General features: G+C 38.5%; 1 protein-coding gene across 1 annotated transcript; it reads right to left on the bottom strand.

Annotated features, from left to right (window-relative positions):
- Positions 1–557: 557 nt before the first annotated feature.
- Positions 558–20903, bottom strand: scinlb (scinderin like b). Its single transcript, XM_041991789.1, has 16 exons — positions 20787–20903; positions 17565–17763; positions 14674–14828; positions 12041–12202; positions 10716–10865; positions 10232–10321; positions 7346–7478; positions 7119–7207; positions 6818–7033; positions 5716–5940; positions 4094–4264; positions 3838–4012; positions 3449–3564; positions 3287–3364; positions 3132–3192; positions 558–1282 (listed from the first exon to the last, which is right to left on the bottom strand). Exons 2-16 carry the CDS (start codon positions 17743–17745, stop codon positions 1122–1124), a joined length of 2163 nt encoding a protein of 720 aa, XP_041847723.1. The 5' UTR covers positions 17746–17763; positions 20787–20903; the 3' UTR covers positions 558–1121.

Here is a 20903-nt window from a genome sequence, read left to right as displayed (position 1 = left end):
TTACAGATGTGTTGCCATTAAATTCAATATGATGGGAATGCCATGGGATGGGAATAATGGGAATAAAATATGGGTAAAGAGATTTGCAAATTGTTTTCTGTTTTTATTTACATTGTACTTGGCAACTTTTTTGGAAATTGAGGTTATGAGTGTCCGTGATTGCTTCTCTACATTTTCTTTTACAACAAACATTCACTTAAAATCAGAAAATATGGGTCATTGTTCATGTGCCCAGATTTAAATTGTGTAAAGCTCAGTCTTCAATGTTGGTCAAGAGTAATATTCCAAGATTTGTTTACATAGAAATACCACTTTTATCTCCTTTACACAAACCGAGTTGCCAAGACTGTCTGAGGAACAGTTCAGCTCTGAGCTGAGCTTTCATGCAACAAATCCCCATTTTCTCTTTCCAGGAGAGTGATAGGATAGAAAGTTAGTGAGATCTGGCAGGTAAACATTGAGTTTCTGTCAATCTGACCTAAATAGTCTCATGGTGTGTGCATTTCAGTTTATTTTCCTCATCTTAATCTGTAAAAAAAATATCAGAAACCAAAGCCTTTAAGTTATTTGGAGTTTTATTTAGAAGCCATTCATAGAAACATTATAAGTCATTTAAAAAAAAACAGACACTTTGTACGTCTTTTAAAATTCCCAAGCAAAGAATATGAAAAAAAGTCCAGCATGCAACTTCTGGAAAGCGTTTGGTACCCACCTCCTAGACTGAAGACATTATGACAAATGCAGACATGTAGGGCAAAGGAATTAGCTCTTAGACTATAACGGACACATAAAGAAACAATTTGTTTTTTCTGAGTGCAAGTGTACCACTGGAAGAGACGGTAACAGAGGAAATCTCCAGCTGTTAAAATAAGGTCTTCAGTATTACCTGGAGATGTAAAGGCAACGAGCATTGTAAAAGATCAACAAATCACTTCTACCGGTTAAACACATCACTTGGATACTAACGTGATGCATTCTTCTATGAAGTCCAGTGCACTGAACCGGAATGCAAGACATGATGGCAGCTGTTCAACCTGATAACTGTGATTGGTATTGGCACTTTGGGATTGGAGTTTAGCGGGGGAAAAATATGGAGTGCTTGATGACAAGGAGTTTTGTGTTCAGAAACGGGCACGGATTCTATCCAGTGGATCTGTCTCCCACATCTTGGGATCCCAAGCCTGGAACCAGCCAGTGAATGTTGGAGGCTCGGCCCCCTGTTTGATGGTGGTGATGGGCAATCCTCTACGACCAGAGGGGTCCGAGTCTACATAGTCTTTTGCTGCATGACAAAGAGGAGACAGAGAATAGACTTTAAATGGAAGAAACAACAGCAAATTTAAGAGTGCATTTGTAGTCTTTTTAAAAAAAAAAAAAAAAAAAAAAAGGAATTAATCAATATTACCTCTTACTTCTGAGGAAAGTGTCATTTTTAGGTAAGTAAATGCTCTAGTAGGTACACCAGCCAGCTTTATTATAATTTGGGGCTGTGAGAAAGCATCCCTAGCTGGACAAGAGTATTTTCTGTTAGGTATTATCTTGTTGCATACTCCATAGATCCATTTTGGGCCCCTTCCTTTTCACCATTTACATTTTTCCTTCTGGCTAGATCTTATACACATCATTCTTGCACTGTTACAGAATGCTAAAAACTAAACATTCCACAAAATCTTAATCATTTTATGACTATGAGCCAAAGAGAGATTTTAATATTTCCTTGATTTTTTTTTATTATTCAAATTCCCACATCTCTGCCTACTACTAATACCTGATACTGTTGGAAAGACTATTTATTTCCTTTTAAATGGGCACATTTGTAAGTAAAATGCATTTGTGGGATGAGCAGCAGAGTTCAGTACGTGGGTGGCGCCTATGAAAAACTTGCCATATGAATGATTCTTCAAACATGGCTCTTACTGGCTTGGTAATTTTCAGAAAATCTTTTTTTTTTTTTTTTTTTTTTAACCCAAACTTAGCAACATGTACTATTTAATCATTTTGTTTAGAATCACCTCCAAACAGTGGACATGCTAAAAAATTTTTAACTAACACATTATTTTTGTCATTTTATTCCAACAGAAGGAAGTTTGGATTTTTTTTACAGGATATTTATGAAGGTTGTAACAAAAGTGTGTTAATTGTAAATATTATATTTATGTTTAAGATCTTACATATATATATATATTTAACATTTTGATAAAAAAAAGTTGAAAAGTACACCTTACATGCGTGTGTGTATACAAAGGGTATGAATATTTTTGGACATGCCACTTTTTGCTCGAATGTAAATAAAAGTTGACAAATATTTTTTCCCACAATGATGCCTCTTATACATCATCTTTTAATCTTCTGGGAGGCGCTTGTGTCATTTCCAATCAAAGAAAAAGTTGCTGGTTAAATAAAAGTAACTTGAAATCAGAATTTGCCAGAGGTATGAATAATTTTGAGCTTGACTGTATGTATGTCTGTATATATATATATATATATATATATATATATATATATATATATATATATATATATATATATATATATATATAAATGCATTGTGTGAAACAATTAAAGTACAATATGATTAGGAAATAAAAAAAATCACTGTCCATGTCTGTCGAAGTCAAATGTTATATGTGAAAAACATGTAGCAATATTTTGAATGATAATATTCTTATTTTAATAGTTTATGCATGAATGAATATGCATGTCTTTTAGACTAATTGTGGGGGTGAGTATATGAAAAGATGATAATAATACTACTACTACTACTACTAATAATAATAATAATAATAATAATAATGATTTTATTATTATTATTATTTATGATGAAGATAATAATGATGAAGATGATGATAATAAAACATGAGGGATTTCTGTCACAAATCTAAATATATTTTATTTTCATCTAAGTCCTTTTCAGAGTAACTTTAACTACCTATATGCAATAATTTTATCATTAAAGTTCTCTTCTGTTAGTTGTCTTTTAGAAGATCACTGTACTGATTTGTTAAAGTTGCTTTTCAGAAGACAACTTGGAGATGTCTCCCCAATCGCAGCAGCTCTGAAACCAGTTTATTATTTTTTTTTTTTCTGATGAAAAACAGCTCAGTCTATAACTGTTTCTGTAGAGCACCAACCTATTTTAGGAGCTCCTTTCTTTTCCTCTTCGTTAGCTTCGTTGCCAACCCAAAGGAAGAGCTACAGGAGGAGATACACTCAGTCACTCCAACAGTTTACAGGAAAATTATGACACATGAAAAAAGTTTAAGTCATAAAATGACGGCTGTCTTACCTGGTCCCAGGTATCCAAGATCATGACATCATCAGTGGCCAGATCTGACTGTGTGAAGTCTCCAGGTACCTCTTCCACCTGTGTGTTTCATAATTCATTGATAAAATATTGTATAAAACTAACATATTTTTTTATAACTGAGCCAACTCAGATCTGACTTACAATGAGTCGTCCGGTTTTGTTGGAGCAGCCAAACAGACGAGGGGGTCTGGCCATGCTCTGCAGACTCTTGGAGGTCTGGTACTCTTTTTTGCCTCCCAGGGTCGACCAGAAATCAGCTGTAAGGGAGGAAAACAAAGCATCTATTAGATACAAAGTGGTTTGCTCCATGGTTGGTGTTTACTTTAAACAGGAAATGAATCATAGCCTCTTTGGCTCGGTTTAATCAAGACCAGACCAGAAGTCTTGCAGCTGTATCATTTCTTACTTGATTTTAAGGACAAATCAAACTGCTTTAGCCGTGTCGAAATCAGTTACTTAACATGACCTTTGTCATATAAATATATCAATAACATTTCTTATAATTTGTCCTTTCTCTGTTGAAGACCCACCTGGCTCCTTGCCCTCTGACACATTACTGGCACTCCCACCCAAAAAGCCCACCACATGCTTGGCCGCCTGCATCTCCTCATCACTGGCGCCCACACCCCTCCACACAAACAGGGCGCTCGGGGATTTCAGCACAAACACATCGTTGGTGTTCAGATTAGAGGCAGAAGCTTTGACCTGAGGATGCAGGCGAGACAAATAAAAGATGAGGACATCTGTGCCTCCTCTTTATAAAACCACATGCTGTAAGTAGCTTACCTCCACAGCCCGGGTGGCGCGGGACGAGCTCTGCTTGATGTGGAAGAGGCGAGTGCTGCTGGTCTGTGACTGTCCACCTTTGCGTGATGTTCCTCCGCTGTGGATGATCATGGGTTTGCCCTGGAAGAGGCTCATAAGGTGGGGAGGCTCCTGACCCTGAGTTACTCTCACCTGTGGACGGGTGGTGTTTGGTGTTAAACAAACACACCAGAAGAAGAGATGTCTTCAGCTAGTTGATTTTACCCCAAATTGTAACATAAAATTGAAAAGGCAGAACACAAAGGAAGATGAAGCACTAACACAACCTCAATCAGAAAAAGCTTCACTTTGACTTTTATCTAACTGCAGACTGAATCAACCAAGATACATTCTGATTGTCTCCACAACTAAATTAGATTTCTTCACATACACAACATGTTCAGTTTTTCAAGATATTTACACTCAGCGCCCACTTTATCAGCTGCTTGTTAACACTAATATCTAATCATCACATCACAGCAACTCAACACATCTAGTCATGTAGACATGGTGAAGATGACTTGCTGAGGTTCAGCATGAGGAAGAAAGGGGATTTAAGTGACTTTGAACGTGGCATGGTTGTTGGTCTGATCTACTGGTCATAACCATCTCGAGGGTTTACAGAGAATGGTCTGAAGAAGAGAAAATATCCAGTAAGCAGCAGTTGTCTGGACCAGAATGTCTTGTTGATGTCAGAGGTCAGAGGAGAATGGACAGACTGGTTGGAGATGATAGTTTGTCTAGAACATGACAATAAGTTCACTGGACTCCAACGGTCTCCACATCCACCAGATCTCAGTCCAGTAGAGCAGCTTTGGGATGTGGTGGAACAGGAGATTCTCATCATGGATGCAGCCGACAAACCTGCAGCAACTGTGCTGTCATGTCAATATAGAGCAAAACCTCTGAGGAACGTTTCCAACACCTTGTTCAATCTATGACACCAAGAATTAAAGCAGCTCTGAAAGACAACGTACTAGCAAGGTGGACCTGATAAACTAGACCAACGAAAATGCTGAATATTGCAGTTTACATAAAGTCTGATCTCGAAAAGTGTCTGTGTATCATGTTGCAACAATATAACGCACACACTCACATGATGCATTTGAAATCTTTTCCTTGTTGCCATGGTAGCATGGTTTCCAAATATTTATTATAGAAAGTTACTGTTTTGTAGTAAATAGAAAAACCTAAGAAATCCACATTTATGGAAGTGTTTTGAGGAGCTTCTGAAACTGCTCAGTGTCTTTGTAATAAATGAGTTTGACTTTTAATCGTCACAGAGTCAAGATGACTCCTGTTGTAATGAATATTTGTAGTCTTCTCACGTTTGTGAACAGTACTGATGTTTGTCTTGTGGGGTCAACATGAAAACTAATGAAAGACTGCCCTCTGCTGGTCATCCTGGGTGATAATCTTATTCCCAAAGTAACATTTTTCTAAGAAACATTTTGTGTATTTGACTTGTCGCTAATTGAAACTTTCTGTCATATTTGCACCTTATTCTTCTTACTCCAACTCACAAGTCTTAAAATTTCTTCACCTTTTAGCTGTGAAATGTTTCTGTTCATGGTGTAAAAGTGTCCTATGGGTCAAGTTCTAACCTGAACCGGTGATCCTCCCATTGAGTCATCCAGTCTCACTGTTAGGAACGCTGAAGCTGCCAGTTCATCCTGTGTGCATTTCAGCCCCTGCCAGGTGTATATGATGTGCTGCTCCCGGCTTCCCTGTTTGTAGCTGTAGAGGATGAGGTAGCAGTCGCCACCGTAGAACTGGCCGTAGCTGGCGGGATCCAAAGGCACCGTTTCACCATTCTCAACTCGCCAGATCTGAAGGGGGGTGTTCAAAACTTTATTGTGGGGTCTATACTAATATAAGAAATGACTGTGTTTCTCTCTCTCACACACACTAACACACACACTCATCCACTGCTGTCATAAGCATGGTCACAGAGAAACATAATAAATAAAACAGCTTTACAGAACCAAATAATCTGGTTCACTAAAGGGAAATATTTGTTCAAAAAGCTTCCTAAAATGATAAGTTGGTTGTTTGGGTGCAATAATTGTAGTTTGATGAGGTAGTAGAGGGATCAGTTCTAGTTTACTGTCTAGTGGTAGACTGGATCCTTGTGTGTTAGGAGCCGTTGGGCTGCTGGATCATGTAGCTCTAACTTAGTCAGCTCTAAGTAGCATGGATACTGAGGTACTTTTTGGGCATCTTTATAGTTTTAGGCTCCAATGTGAAAATCTTGATTAACTGAGTTGATGTGTATTCCCTAAATACACATACTTAAAACTAAATATGACTTGGATTCCCATTATCCTAAAACTAATATAGTGCTAGCACAGAACTAGATTAGCACTGCTATGTAGCATCATGCTAACAATAAGTTAGCATTCCATAACATTACTAGTTGTACTTACACAGGGACCAGATATCTTCTAGAAATTTGCAGCCAAATGTCAATACTTTGGAGGATGACTGATTAGGAAACCACTTTAAAATTTTCTTCAAACTGGTGTATTGATACTGGCTATTCATGCAGACCTGGAAGAACATTTCTGTCTTCCTTCTTCTGGAAGCTGTCAATCACCTGAAGTGGCTGTCCAATCACATTTCAGAAGTGCCACTTCCAACCTGCCCCCCCCAATCCCTCCAATCCAGCTCTGCCTGCATGTTTGTACTGTTTTAGCACACTCCTACCTGGATCTTCCCCTTGCCATCGTCCACCATGCCGTGCTGAGCTGCCATTGCTTTGTTGGAGTGTAGGGTGGAGGCATCAAAGGGAATTTGCTCCACTTTGGCTATTTTACCGATGGCGTAGGCCTTACTGGGTCCTGTAGTCTCATCCTTGTCCTTCCAGTCACTGAAGAACTGTTTAAAAAGAGACGTCTCGCCTCCTGCAGGCAGGACTTGGATCTGCAAGTCAAACTCTTGAATTAGTTGTGCTATGATGTGGAATTACTGGTGTTTTCTAGCGTGATTAAGGATGTGTCAGCTCTACCTGCGTCTTATTGCTGTATCCTTTGTCTTTAATGAACTGCTGCCCTGCAGACATGGCTGCTTTACGCTCTGATGTATTGGCCTTTGGACCTGTTTGGAGTCAGATGACAATGAGAAAGGCCATTGTTTTTTTAAATACGGTGCAATTCGAGTAATTACAAACTGCTTAAATGTGTAGTAAGAAAACAGTTTTCTGATGCATCGTTGAGATTGTAAGATTTTTGGCACCTTTCCATACAAAGATGTTCTTGTCCACGCCGTTGTCCAGAATGTAGCACTCCTCAGGAGATAGCATGGCCTGTTTGAAGGGACTGGATGCCGCCACGGCTGTCACCTTCATGGAGCCAGAAGCATCTGAGATCTAAAAAGATAAAGTAACAACATCGTTCACTAACCCAGAGTGGATTGTTATTTGAGCTCATCCTTAATTTATCACTGTCAAATAAAAAATCTATTTTAACATCCTGAATCGTAGTTTGGTGTATATTTTATCACAAGTCTTTTTTTTCTGTGAACCTGGAACTTGTGGTTGGAACAAGTTCCCCAAGTCTACCAAACATTAGGGCCTATTTACCAATATCGTACAAATCTCCTTAAATTCTTTTCTGAAGTTGTTTTTTTTATAAGTTTTCCATTCATGAACATGTTCATATAGCAGGAAATTGTTTTTATCTTTCCACTTAGATTCATGAATACTACTTTCTTTGTCATTTTAAGGAACAGCAGGTCCTACGTTAGAGATAAATGCCCAAAAATGTCCATAATGGTCATGAAACTGAAGGGCTGTGTGCAAACATGGATAGAGAGGACAAACAAGGTTAATAATAATTATAAAGATGTGCAGTGAAACCTGTTTGCGTTAATGTTTAGTAATAATTTTGTTATAAAAATCACACAGTGAGATGAATGAGCTATGGGTGGGTGGGGGGGTGTACATGCGCTTTGTTTGTATGTGTGTGTTTTTAATTGCTGTATATATACTCTGGTGTGTGAAGGCTTTTAAAATATTGCTTTTAATATGTATAATTTGTTTTTATAATGTAAAGCACTTTGTGTTGCTTTGTGCTTTAAAGAGGCTTTATAAATAAAATTAGATTTTGATTTAATTTGATTCATATAAAAGCAATTTTATGTACAAATGGGTCATTAATTACTCCTGAACTTAGACAGCAACCTGCAGTCTGTGCATCCATGATTGCATAAGAATGAACATCCTGGTGATGTACTTGCTAAAGATGAAAGTGGTACACTGTAGAATAAATGTTTATTACTCTTTAAATACCCATTTATGGTTTGAAAGCAAATAACCTTCTGCAGTGTCTAAACACATCCAACATCCTTAAAGATGTGGTAAAAATGGAGCAAGTGGTGGATCTGAAAAAAAAAAAAAAAACTACAGAAGAGTTTGAGGATGGTCAGTGGTGTTATTAACCAGAGCTTAACCTCCAACTCCTAATAAAACTAATCATTACAATAACAAAAAAAACAAACACTGTTTTAGTCATTTTTAATGATTAATGACAACATTCAGCAGGTGGATCTGCGAGTCTGAGGTGACTTGGACATTTATGAAGTGATATTTTTGTAGTTGAGGATGGATTTGGAGAAGTTGGTTTAATGTGCATGTCTGTTGTCTGTCTATTGCACCAATGATTTTAAGAAAACCAGGAATAGATTTAAATCCTTTTGTGACTGCGACTTCTTGAATTAATGAAAAATAGTTTAACCTTGGTGGGTCGCTTCAATTTACTACCCTTTCAGGTCATTAGTGGATGAACCCTTACAGGTTAATATTTATTTCCACCTTTTTAGCTCAAATCTTTGAATCAACTTTAGCGATTATGTAACAACCAAACATGCATTTATTCAAATTCCTGTAACCTTTTAAATGCTATTTTAATAAGCAGTACTGCGAACTCTGCATCGGTCTGTCGTGGTGAAGAAAGAGCTGAGCCAAAAGGCAAAGCTCTCCATTTACCAGTCGATCTACGTTCCTACCCTCACCTGTGGTCACGAGCTGTGGGTAATGACTAAAAGAAAGACATCACAAATACAAGCAGCCAAAATGAGTTTCTGGATGGCTGGACTCAGACTCTGGACCCTCAGAGACAGGGTGAGAAGCTCGGTCATCCAGGAGGAACTCAGAGTTGCTGCTCCTCCGCATTGAGAGGAGCCAGATGAGGTGGCTTTGGCATCTGGCTAGAATGCCTCCTGGACATCTCCCTTGAGAGGTGTTCTGGAAATGTCCTACCAGGAGGAGACCCTGGGGAAGACTCAGGGCACGATGGAGGGACTATTTCTCTCGGCTGGCCTTGGTACATCTTGGGATCCCCCCAGATGAGCTGGAAGTGGAAAGGGTATCCTGGCCTTCCCTGCTTTGGAACTTCCATGACTCGACCCCGGATAAGCGAAGGAAAACGGATGGAGGAATTCTGATGCATTATTGGCATTTTTTGCTTTGTCAGGTTTAAATAAATAATCCTCAACCCCACAACTTGTAGAATATGGAAAATTACTCATTTTATGTGTATATTTTTAATGTAATCAAACAGGTTTAAAACAATCTCAATAATTATTTACCAGCAGTTTTGATTGGGACTGAAGTTAACTAAAAGAATATTAATCTTTAATATTATCATGGCAATGATCTGGAGACCTTTTTGTCCTCTAAGAAAATGTTAGTAAATCAGTGTCTGGTTTACAGTTAACCTAGAAGAAAAATTTATATTTTCAAGTGAAAACATTTTCTTACAAGAAAAAAATTGTTGTATGGGGTAACCCATCGAAAAATGGCCCAAAATGGAGGGAAAAGACCTGAAGATATAAAGAAGTCCTTAATGACTTACATGGGTTAATAATTTTCCCCTGTGGGAAATTATAATGTTAGGGCACAATATCTTGCTATTTTGTTTTAAACAATAAAATGTTTTGTAAATGATCAAAATTTATTTAAAGTGAAAATCTGACAAAAACATTAGTGTAATTTCATTATTGTATTTTACTGAAAGAACACAAACATCGACGAGTCGGAACTCAGCACTCCTGAGTTTTTAGGATTTGTTCTGAGCTATAAACAAATCCTGGATATGAAAAGTGAAATGTTGTTTTCCTCACCATGTAGAGGGCGCCCTTCTTCCTGTTGGAAGTGTCCACCTTGTCATCATCTGGAGTGCTGGGAGCGATGCTAGTTTTTGGCCCTAGAGCCTAACAGGCAGGGAGATTCGTCACAGATAGCACTTGTTCAAATATTATTTTGTATGTTCAGATAAAGACACAACAGCAGAAACAAATGATTCTGTCCTGGAGTCTTTTTTTCAAACCTAAAAAAAGGTACTTTGAGATGAAAAACTTTCCCCTTTCCTCAGTCTCATTAGGCTTCTCTAAATGTAAAGGAAGTGTTTGGAATGCTAACATGGCACAGAAATGGCACCTGACAAAGGATGGCATTGTGTCCGGTCGTTCCCACGCTGACTAACACAGTGGTAGGGAAAATGCATCAATTACACATGGAGCCTCTGCTCTGCAAAGAACCTGTTTGAGGTTCAAGTTTGGTGGCATTCATCAGGAAAGTTAGAGAAACAAGAAGTGTGTGTTTAACCTCGATGACTTCAGCCGGCTCTTCACCCTCTTCCACCATGTGCACCTTCGCTCTGCCGTTTCTCTCATTATCTCTGATGTCGATGGCAACCTGAGAGGCCTTCACTCGCTCGAAGCGGTTACACTCACTGCCACACCACTGATACACGTCCTGCAGGAAGCAGGAAAAGACAAAGTCCAGTCTTAGAAGGCATTATTACTGACATACCAGCCACCAGCTGGAAGGACAGACTCCGAATGTAGTTCTTCAATGATACTTTGTTATGGTGGTTGTCTAAATTTAAAGATCCAGACATATTTTATTACTGTCCCTTAATTCTTTATTCACTAAGAACTTTTAAAAAATAGCATCATTACATGACACCGATGTGGACCATTCTGTTACTTAGTCCTGAGGCTTGAGTTGATCAACAGTAGTTTTTTAAATTTATTTATTTTAGATTTTGTTGGCTTTTGTGGCCTTTATTTCAGCGTAGATAAAGGTCAGGAAAGCTGGCAGTATGATTGCGAGCAGCAAAGATAAACAGGCCAGAAACAGAACCAAAGCCTGCTGCAATGAGGCCTTTTCAGTCCTCTGATCCTGCGACACCTTTCACTTTTTCGTGTGAAAAAAACTGTCCTTCCCAACAGCAAAAACTATTTTAAATGAACATAAAATATTAGAAATGAGTAGTGTTTGTGTAATGTCTGTACAGCTTGCAGAGCTGGTATTATTTTCTGTCTCACAGTTTGTTAATCTCTGGTATTAATACTACACCAAGCAACCAGATGGCAACTCTTACAGGTTGAAATACTAAATTGTTAACAGAGGCCCACACAGGGCTGTGGCTTTTTACTATTTATCCACCCACAACAACTAAATTCCACATAGATATCCAAATTCTGTAAAAAAATGTTAAGAATTAAAGACTTTCAGACTTGTAAATAAGACGTGACGCGCACCTCTTCCAGACCTGATGTGCTTGCAGCGTGCTTACATGGAAGTACTCCGTTGTGATTGGTCGGTTTGTGATTACATGCTTACGAATTTCTGGAGCTTCTTGCTGAATTTCTGTGGTTACCGCGAAAGAGAAATTTCAGCACAACGCCGTAACCATACGCTCGAGTGCAAGAGCACTTGCGTCAGCTGTGTCAACCCTACTGTAAACAGAAGCCATGCAAGTATAAATCCATCTTAAGTGATGGTGAGTTATATCACTGTCGTGCATGCAGGTCTAACATCAGGAAGTCACAGCTACCTTCCCTAAAGGTGACCAATAAAAAAAAAGCAAGCCTAAAGGTGCTGCACGTGTGTTAGTAAAGCAGCGGATTAAAAGACGAGCTCACCTTTCCTAAGTCAATGATGAAGCAGTCGCCCTTGTTGAAGCTGGACCAGGACATGTCCACCTCAGTTGCTCTGATGGTCCTGCGACCCTTGACGTGAAGCAGACGCCTCACGTTCATGTCATTGGTCACCACATGTTGAAAACCAGAGGCCACGCCCCCTTTCTGAAACACAGAAGTTATCGTTTAAATCAGCAGTCAGACATATGGCAGAGGGACCAAAACTGGCCCAACAGAGAGCCCAATCTGGGCCACAGGATGAATTTGGTGAGTATGAAAATGACACAGAAGACATGCTGCACTTTTGTCAATTAAAATAACTGCAACACTTAATTTCTCCACGTAAAGTTGCATTATTTATGTTTAAATATAAAGCATTTCTAAGTCAGAGGGATAACTTGCTCTATCTTTTATATCTTTCTAACTCAATAGATCTGACTTCAGTTTGTATTATGAGGGGAGTCAGTTCAGGTGGTCAGGACTACTACACACATGTGGAAATGTACACGAACATTTAAAATAACTTGAAAAGTTACCTTGATCATAATGTTAAATACTGCATTTTTCAGCTCCACTTGTGATTAAATATTTGATGACTATATTATATTATATTATATTATATTATATTATATTATATTATATTATATACAGTAAAATAATAATAAATATATATATATAATCTAATTTTAATTTAAATTAATTTTTTATTGTATATTATATTTGTATTAAAATATTGAATTTATAAATATATATGTATTTATAAATAAAAAATGCATCTGCTTTAATTTTTTTATGAAATGTATATGTAAAAATATAAAATAAATTAAAACTACACCATTCTTTCTCAACAGATTTCAGTTTTGTTTTGTTTTGTTTTGTTTTTTGGTGAATGTAAAATGTAAATTTTGATAATGTACTTGAACTCAGATGCACTCAAACAAAAGGGAAAAGTTAGTTTTTCATTATTTATAGATTATTATGTTATTATTTTACAGGTCTGAACTGACCCTTGAGATCCAATTGTTCTGTATGTGGTCCCTGAACTAAAATGAGTTTGACACCCCTAACGGTGCACAGATGAGATGACAGAACGAGTGAATGAGGCACGGAGCTGCTGCACACTGAAAGTGAAAGGATGAGAGGAAAGTACAGCCGACAAAAACTTACAATTCATCAGATGGAGACAATGACACTGACATGATCCCTGTTTATAGTCACAGGGAGGTTCAGTGCTGTACCTTTGGTTTTGAGACTGTAGCGCAACGTGCCATCCTCGGTGAAGCCATTAAACAAAACAAGTATTTACAAAAAATGCAAATCAATGCCGCAAATAAGCAAGAGAAACAGTCAGTCCTCCACTGCTGCAGAGGAGAGAAACTGAAAAGAATTTGGACAACCAAAAATAAAACCACATTCATGCTGAACGGATTTAACATTTCCACAGAGGAAAGAGGGCTCTGTGATTCTGAGAATTGTTTCCTGATGATTGAGTTACTATAAAGAGTCGACTGGGTGTGGTTCTGGCTGTCCTTTCTCTGAAAAAAAGTGTGTGGACAACAACATATGAAGATCAGAGTTTCCAACCACGCATAAAACCCGTAGCAAACAAGTATTTAGGCTAATTACACTCAGCTCCAGTCAGACGAGGGGGTATTCAGAGCAATGAGGAGCAGATGGCTGGTGAAAGTGGCTCTGTTTGTGCTTCAGAATATCTTCCTTTGAACAGGATGGTTTCCTGGGTTTGGCTGATCAGGCTGGCAGACACACCCTGAGGTTAAACAGCACAGGAGGGGAATGTTGCGTGTCTTCTGATCTTCAGACTCACCAGTTTTACAGCTTGGCAAAGTTCATCGGTTATGACAATCATTAAACGACGTGGATAAATTCAAGGTCACCAAAGTTTTAAGGCATTAGCTCCATGTGGGTGATGTTAACCACCATAACAGGAGACAAAATGAAGAAACTACCTGTTCATGCTGTCATTAACACAACTTTATACCTGTCTGTGGAATCTAAAAACAAAGCTACTCCACCTGCAGCCTGTCACCAAGATAAACAGCAGCCACGTGAACAGCGGTGATGCTGTAGCTAAAGGCTTTGCAGTGTTTCGGCTTAACAAGAGGTATAATGTTTACCATGTCCCTTACTACATGTTAGAACAAAAAACATTTGCTGATTCCCACTAAACACAGCTGAAGCTGATGGGTGTTTAGCTCATACAACAAAGTACTGGACAACATAGAGAACATAGAGCATTTATTTCTCTAAAACCTGTAAATCCGCTCAAGCAGTCATGGACTACGTCCCATCTCTATCTCTTTAAGATTTAGCTTCTCTTATGTATCATATAATATATATATATATACATATATATATATGTATATATATATATATATATATATAAGCCCAACATAGTCTATGATAGGAAAGCAAACAAAAAAAACAACTTAAAATAGCTTTTAAGACATTTAAACATTTGACTAGACAAAAGTGTGACTTGCTGGTTTGAGAACATGTACTTCCTGTTGACTCTGTAACTTTATTAACCCAGTCATCTCACTAACCACATCCCAGCTTCTAATAATAATAATGACAGTACCCATTTAAATCTGCCTCTACTGCCTTCTGAGGCTCACCTGGTACTTGATGCCTGACTTGAAGTACCCCAGAAAGGTGTTGGACTCATAACTCTGCACCTCCCTGAACTGCACCGGACCACCACCCAGGAAATCATCCAGCTGTGTGGCAAAGATGGCTGCCGCTCCGCTCTCATCCTGCGAACACTCATCACCTGCAGACAAAAAACCTGGATGAAGGATTTCTCACAGTCGTGCAACGAACCTTATGGAACCCATGAGTCAGTCTTTAAATCACATCTGTTTGCAGCTGCTTTGTGTCCAGTTGTACACAACATGGATAAAACTACTTCATTATTTGACATGAGTAACACTGATCCCACACACAGATGTTATTTAAACTGGAGTGGCAGCAGAAAACTGCAGGCCTGTGTGTCTGTGTGCTGGCACTAGAGGAGAATTGGCAGACCTGCAGAGACTGGAGTCCATCTCCTGTGGCGTACAGAGGCATTCCAGATGTGAGTCATGTAGCATTTTTAATTTAGGCCTCTTTTGTTGTTATGCAACCAAAATTTTAATAGAGGATGAGAAAAGACTGCCTTTAGTGAAAGGTTTGGAGTAGTTAACCCTGACCATCAAGGTCAGCTCCTTACAGGCCTGAACTGAAGATATGATGAGAAAACAGGGATTAACTGTGCAGCAGATTAAGGCTGTTAAAAATAACGAGGTACTGACCATAACTAATTTATGTAAATAATGGCAGTAAAATTATTAATATTAATGCACTTTTCCTAGTGAGCGGGTTTCCCGAATTTAAAAAAACAAAACAAAACAAAAAACGACTTTTCCTGCAGTTCTGTACAGATGTCGCTGCTGTAGTCGCTACTCCTCTCTGTCTGCACTGCCTCCCCCTCTCCTCCTCCTCTCCTCCTCCTCTCCTCTCCTTCATCCCACTGGCTGTTGGTGATCAGCTGATCAGCTTTTCTGTCGCAACCATGTTTCTTCTTACATTTGTTCCTAGTTCAGGGGAGAAAGAGGAAACTAGCAGTTTGTGGTTCACACATTTACCCACAAAGTATTATTTTTGGACACGCTAGCAATACTAAGCTTCATGTATTAGTCTCATGTCACTGTCACTGAAGCTGGAGAATGAAAAATAACAACAGCCTATTTCAGTTAGATATTGTTTGCCTTTATTTCATATAACTTGTCAGTGTTAATGAGGTTTGCTAGTGAAACAGCTGTAAAATCTACCAGTCATCAGACAGGCATGCACACGTCTATGAAGATAGATCAAGATCAGATATCTAGTGAGAGTGAAACAGGAACAGGAAGCAAGGAGACGTCTTCTCTAAATTACTGGTGCTTTGCAGATGTTGGAGACACAGGTCTGATCATTTAGGGGCCATGAATGTGGTGAAAGAAATTATGAACAGTTTCTGAGATACAAGTAAGGACCTTTCTCTAACAAAGTAGCTGACAGGTAGTAGAAAGGATTTATACTTCAGCTATGCAGGGGCGGGTCTAGAAAAGTTTTGATGGGGGCCAGGCAGGGGCGCTGACCAGCTTGGCACAAATGCTATTTTTTTAAGGTCTAGATTTCATATAATATTAAACTGATTATTACAACTAAAGTGATTATCTGATGTAAAAAAGAAAAACCCAACTGAAGGTCAGTTAACACTAAATAACTGTATGCGTTGGCTTTTTCTTTGGGTTGATACAATGCAGTAAAAACAGGCATATTTCAGGCGTAGTTGTGAATGGTGATTAATCCATTTGTAAGTTGTAATTAATCTGACTAAAAGTTGTAATCGTTAGACATCATCCCTAATATATATATATATATATATATATATATATATATATAAATGGTCTATATCAACTGTATCAAATGGTGGCCTTTCTCTGTGGTTTGCATGTTCTCTCCATGTATGCATGGGTTCTCCCCGGGTACTCCGGCTTCCTCCCACCGTCCAAAGACATGCATGTTAGGGAAATTGGTCACTTTAAATTCTCCCTAGGAGTGAGTGGTTGTTTGTCTCTCTATGTTGGCCCTGTCCAGGTGCCTCTCGCCTGCTAATTGTTGAGATAGACTCCAGCTTCCCCGCGACTCTGAACTGGACGAAGCGGTTCAGAAAATTAATGAATGAATATATATATATATATAGGTATATATATATAATACATTATTATTACTTATACTTTATATTCATGTACTCTATATTTACATATTCTACTTATTTATTTACAGATTTTATTTGTTATACATATTTACACGTTTACATATTTACTCTTTTTAACATGCATTACAGCTTCCCATCACAATGGATTACAAAACATTTAATCACAGACATCTAAAACTGAAAAATACAATATTCAACATTATGATCAGAGTAACTCTTCAAGACCTGGAAGTTATTTTAAATGTACATACGTGTAAATTTCCACACGTGTGCAGTAATCCTGACCAACTGAACTCACTCACCACATTAGACAAACTGAACTCACATCTATTAAGTAAGAAAGATAAGTTATCCCTGCTTCGAAATGTTTTGGATTTAAAGATAAATAATGCAACTTCACATGGAAAAATTAGAAACTGTCATTACTTTAGACACCACTGCCCCAGGGTGTCATAAAACAGGTGGTCAAACAATAAAATCTTAATATAAAGGACGGAAAAAAAAGAAAGAAAAAAAGAGAAGTAGCATTAACGGAAGATACTGCAGTTAATGGCTGCTGTCACTCTGGCCAGGTTGCACAGGTTATAAGCAACACTTCCTGTTTTAAAGAAACTGATTTGAAATTTTAAAATTCTGCAACTTCTTAGCAGCATGCTTCTTGAGGTTGGGGTCTGCAAAAAACCCTCCCACACAACTTAATCTGCATTACTGAATTGTATTGAGCGCAGCACCGTGCTGCTATAAATATGTTGGTTTCTATCTTACCCAGCCACATGTGTATGTTATAAGACGGTGCAGAGGTGGTGAAGAGCAGGAGATAAGCATCCCCGGTGTAAAAGCAGCCATGCAGAGCTTTGGGAACCGGCTTGAGGTCCATGCTCTCGATGCGCCACACCTGCAGACCAGGCGCCTTCCCTGCACCTTGAAACTCCTTATGGGAAACCATGATGGCTCTGAAGACAAGCTGGACAAATACAACCAAAGAGAGACACAGTAAATGTTTAATTCTTTTCTTTCTTTTTTTTTTTTTTTTTGCCTTGCAAATCTTTGCAGCAAATGAACTCCTGAAAATGCAAACCCCCAGAAGAAGCAGCAACTGAAAAAAGGACACAAACACAATGTGACAGGTGTTTCTTTTGGTATCCTTGTCTGATAGTTTGTGGGTGTGAACTGAGATAAATGAGCTCACAGAGATCATAAATACATCTGCTGTCTTCACTGGATGTTTATGCCCATATTTAGGCCTTCATTGTGCAGTATGTACTAGGCTAAACTAGGTCTTTAATACGCAACTTCTTATATTCAAATGAAAGGCCACAATTATCTCAGACTGACTCAAACAGCAGAATTAATCCAGTTTAGCTGTGACTCATTCAGATAACCAAGTGTCTTTAGTGAGGACTGGAGTTCTAGGATCTACTTTCCTGGTCTTAGTGAGGACTGGAGTTCTAGGATCTACTTTCCTGTTCTTAGTGAGGACTGGAGTTCTAGGATCTATTTTCCTGGTCTTAGTGAGGACTGGATATCTAGGATCTACTTTCCTGGTCTTAGTGAGGACTGGAGTTCTAGAATCTACTTTCCTGGTCTTAGTGAGGACTGGAGTTCTAGGATCTATTTTCCTGGTCTTAGTGAGGACTGGAGTTCTAGGATCTATTTTCCTGGTCTTAGTGAGGACTGGAGCAGCAGCGTTCTGGACTAACTGCAGCTGTCTGATGGACTTTTTAGGGAGACCTGTGAGGACAGCATTAGTCCAGTCTACTAAAGATAAATGCATGGACCAGTTTTTCTAAATCCTGCTGAGTCATCAGTCCTTTAATCCTCGATATGTTAATTAAGTGATAACAGGCTGACTTCACAACTGTCTTAATATATCTGCTGAAATCCAGGTCTGAGTCCAGGACTACTCCCAGGTTTCTGTCTTGGTTGTTAGTTTTGAACTTTGCTGTTTGAAGCTGAGGACTGACTTTTATTCTTCTTTTCTTGGCTCCAAAAACTATTATTTCAGTTTTGTCTTCATTTAACTGAAGGAAGTTCTGGCACATCCGATCTTTAATTTGACCAATGCAGTTGGTCAGAGTTTGGATTGGACTTCAGTCTCCTGGTGAGATGGTTATGTAGATGTGTGTGTCATCAGCATAACTGTGGTAACATGTTTAGTTGTTTTTCATAATGTGAGCGAGTGGCAGCATGCAGATGTTGAACAGCAGTGGCCCCAGGATGGAACCTTGGGGAACTCCACAGGTTAGTTTGGTTTTCTCAGAATTATAGTTACCTACAGACTCAAAGTCTCTAAGTTTAGATACTAAGTTTATGTCTAAGTTTTTATTTTTCAGTAGTGGCTTGATGAAGTTGGTTTTTTAGGGTCTGAGGGCAGACATCTGAAAGCAGAGACATGTTAACAGTCTGTAAAATATCCATGCATTCTGAAACATTCTTGAAAAATGGCATTCTATATAAGGAAACAGGACATACATGGTAAAGACAAGGCAAATTTTCAGAATCATTGCAAAAAACAAGTAGTGTAACAACTAAATACTTTAGATTACTGAAAACTGTTTTGGGCACTTTTGTTCAAACAATAAAAAAAAAAAAAGTTATTAGCCCAACGACTCTGCCTGAACCCTGCTGAATGCATGTTCTTAGTAAATGATCTCAAGCCAGTGCAGGATTTATTTATTTAATAATTTATAAATGTTTTTATTTACTGATGTATTTATTCACTTCTGTCATAATTTTCTAATATTACTTAATTAGCATTACATAAAAGGATAGGATTTATGGTGTGGGGGAGAAAAGCCAGAGTGTTCAAATCTGCCATTTAGATTTTTGGAAATTGTTTTGGGTTCATTTCTGGGGGGGAAAATGCAAACTGTTTTTAATAAGAATATATATATATATATATATATACATATATATATATATTAAAAAACATAAAACCATGAGACTCACAACTTTGATAACTGATACCAGACTGATGCAGGATCTTTGTACCCATATCTTATCATTATCTCTGCCTAAATAAACATTATATTCCTCATACAGACAGCTACGAGCCCAGACAGATGCGCTTTTTAAGCTCACATCACATCTGGATATTTTTAGCATCTCTGAGCCTTTTACAGGAAGTTGGAGTTTTTTAAGATGACACTTTAGTGAGAAGAACGAGTTTTAGCAGCATCAAAGCTGGGAGATTATACAGATTACACATCTGTGCTGTAGCAAAATTACTTTTGCATTAAGCCTGATGTGCTCTGTGATATCACAACCCGAGCATGTCCACTTACTTTCCACTCTCACAGCTTCCCACTGTCTCTCCCGTCCACAGACTTAACTACATGTGTGTATTTACAAAGACATTATGTCACTACAAGGAAAAATCTGCCAGTCACACCAAGCAAACACAGTTTTGAGTACACAATCATAGAGTTTGTTCAGCTGGGTGCTAAATGAGTTGCCTGCAGCTCAGGTTTCAGAGAGGGGAAGTGGACTTCCTGTAAAGAGGCTGATCAATAAGTGCTGCATCATGGACACAGAAGCTTCATGACCATTAAGAAGTGAAGTCTGGAGTCAGATGAATTGTGAGAAACACTGATGTAACACAGCAATGAGCACAAAACAGAAGAAATATGCCCCCTCCAACCCCCCGCCCGCTTGACATTTCCTTATTTTTAAAGTATTACATAACATTTTCTCCGCTGCAACTTGTTTGCGCTCCATTTCATTCACCAGATAATAACAGACAGTGACATCAACGGGAAATGTCCTCGATCCAACAGGGTGTTTTCCATCATGAACTCTTTCTCTTTTCTCTGCTGCTGCTGTGACTCACAGATGCGACATTAACTTTCCACATCTGGAAACTCGCTCTTATTAAACTTCATAACCCTTCCTTTGACCATCAACCGTTGCGCATAAACTGAGAATTTGAGCGCAATTTAATGGCTAAGTCCACTTACTCACGACAACAGAAAGAAAAAGTGGACTTACAGTTCGTGAGATGGATCGCAGGAAAGAGGAGCTGCACGGCTGATGGAGGTTGCAGACGTGGGAGTGGGACGTGCAAGGGCGTCTTTGTGTTTTAATGCGTTAGCAGGAGGGCGTGTA

Source organism: Melanotaenia boesemani, chromosome 8 (assembly GCF_017639745.1).
Source record: "Melanotaenia boesemani isolate fMelBoe1 chromosome 8, fMelBoe1.pri, whole genome shotgun sequence".
Taxonomy (NCBI): Eukaryota; Metazoa; Chordata; class Actinopteri; order Atheriniformes; family Melanotaeniidae; genus Melanotaenia; species Melanotaenia boesemani.
This window is presented reverse-complemented; position numbering and strand designations above follow the sequence as displayed.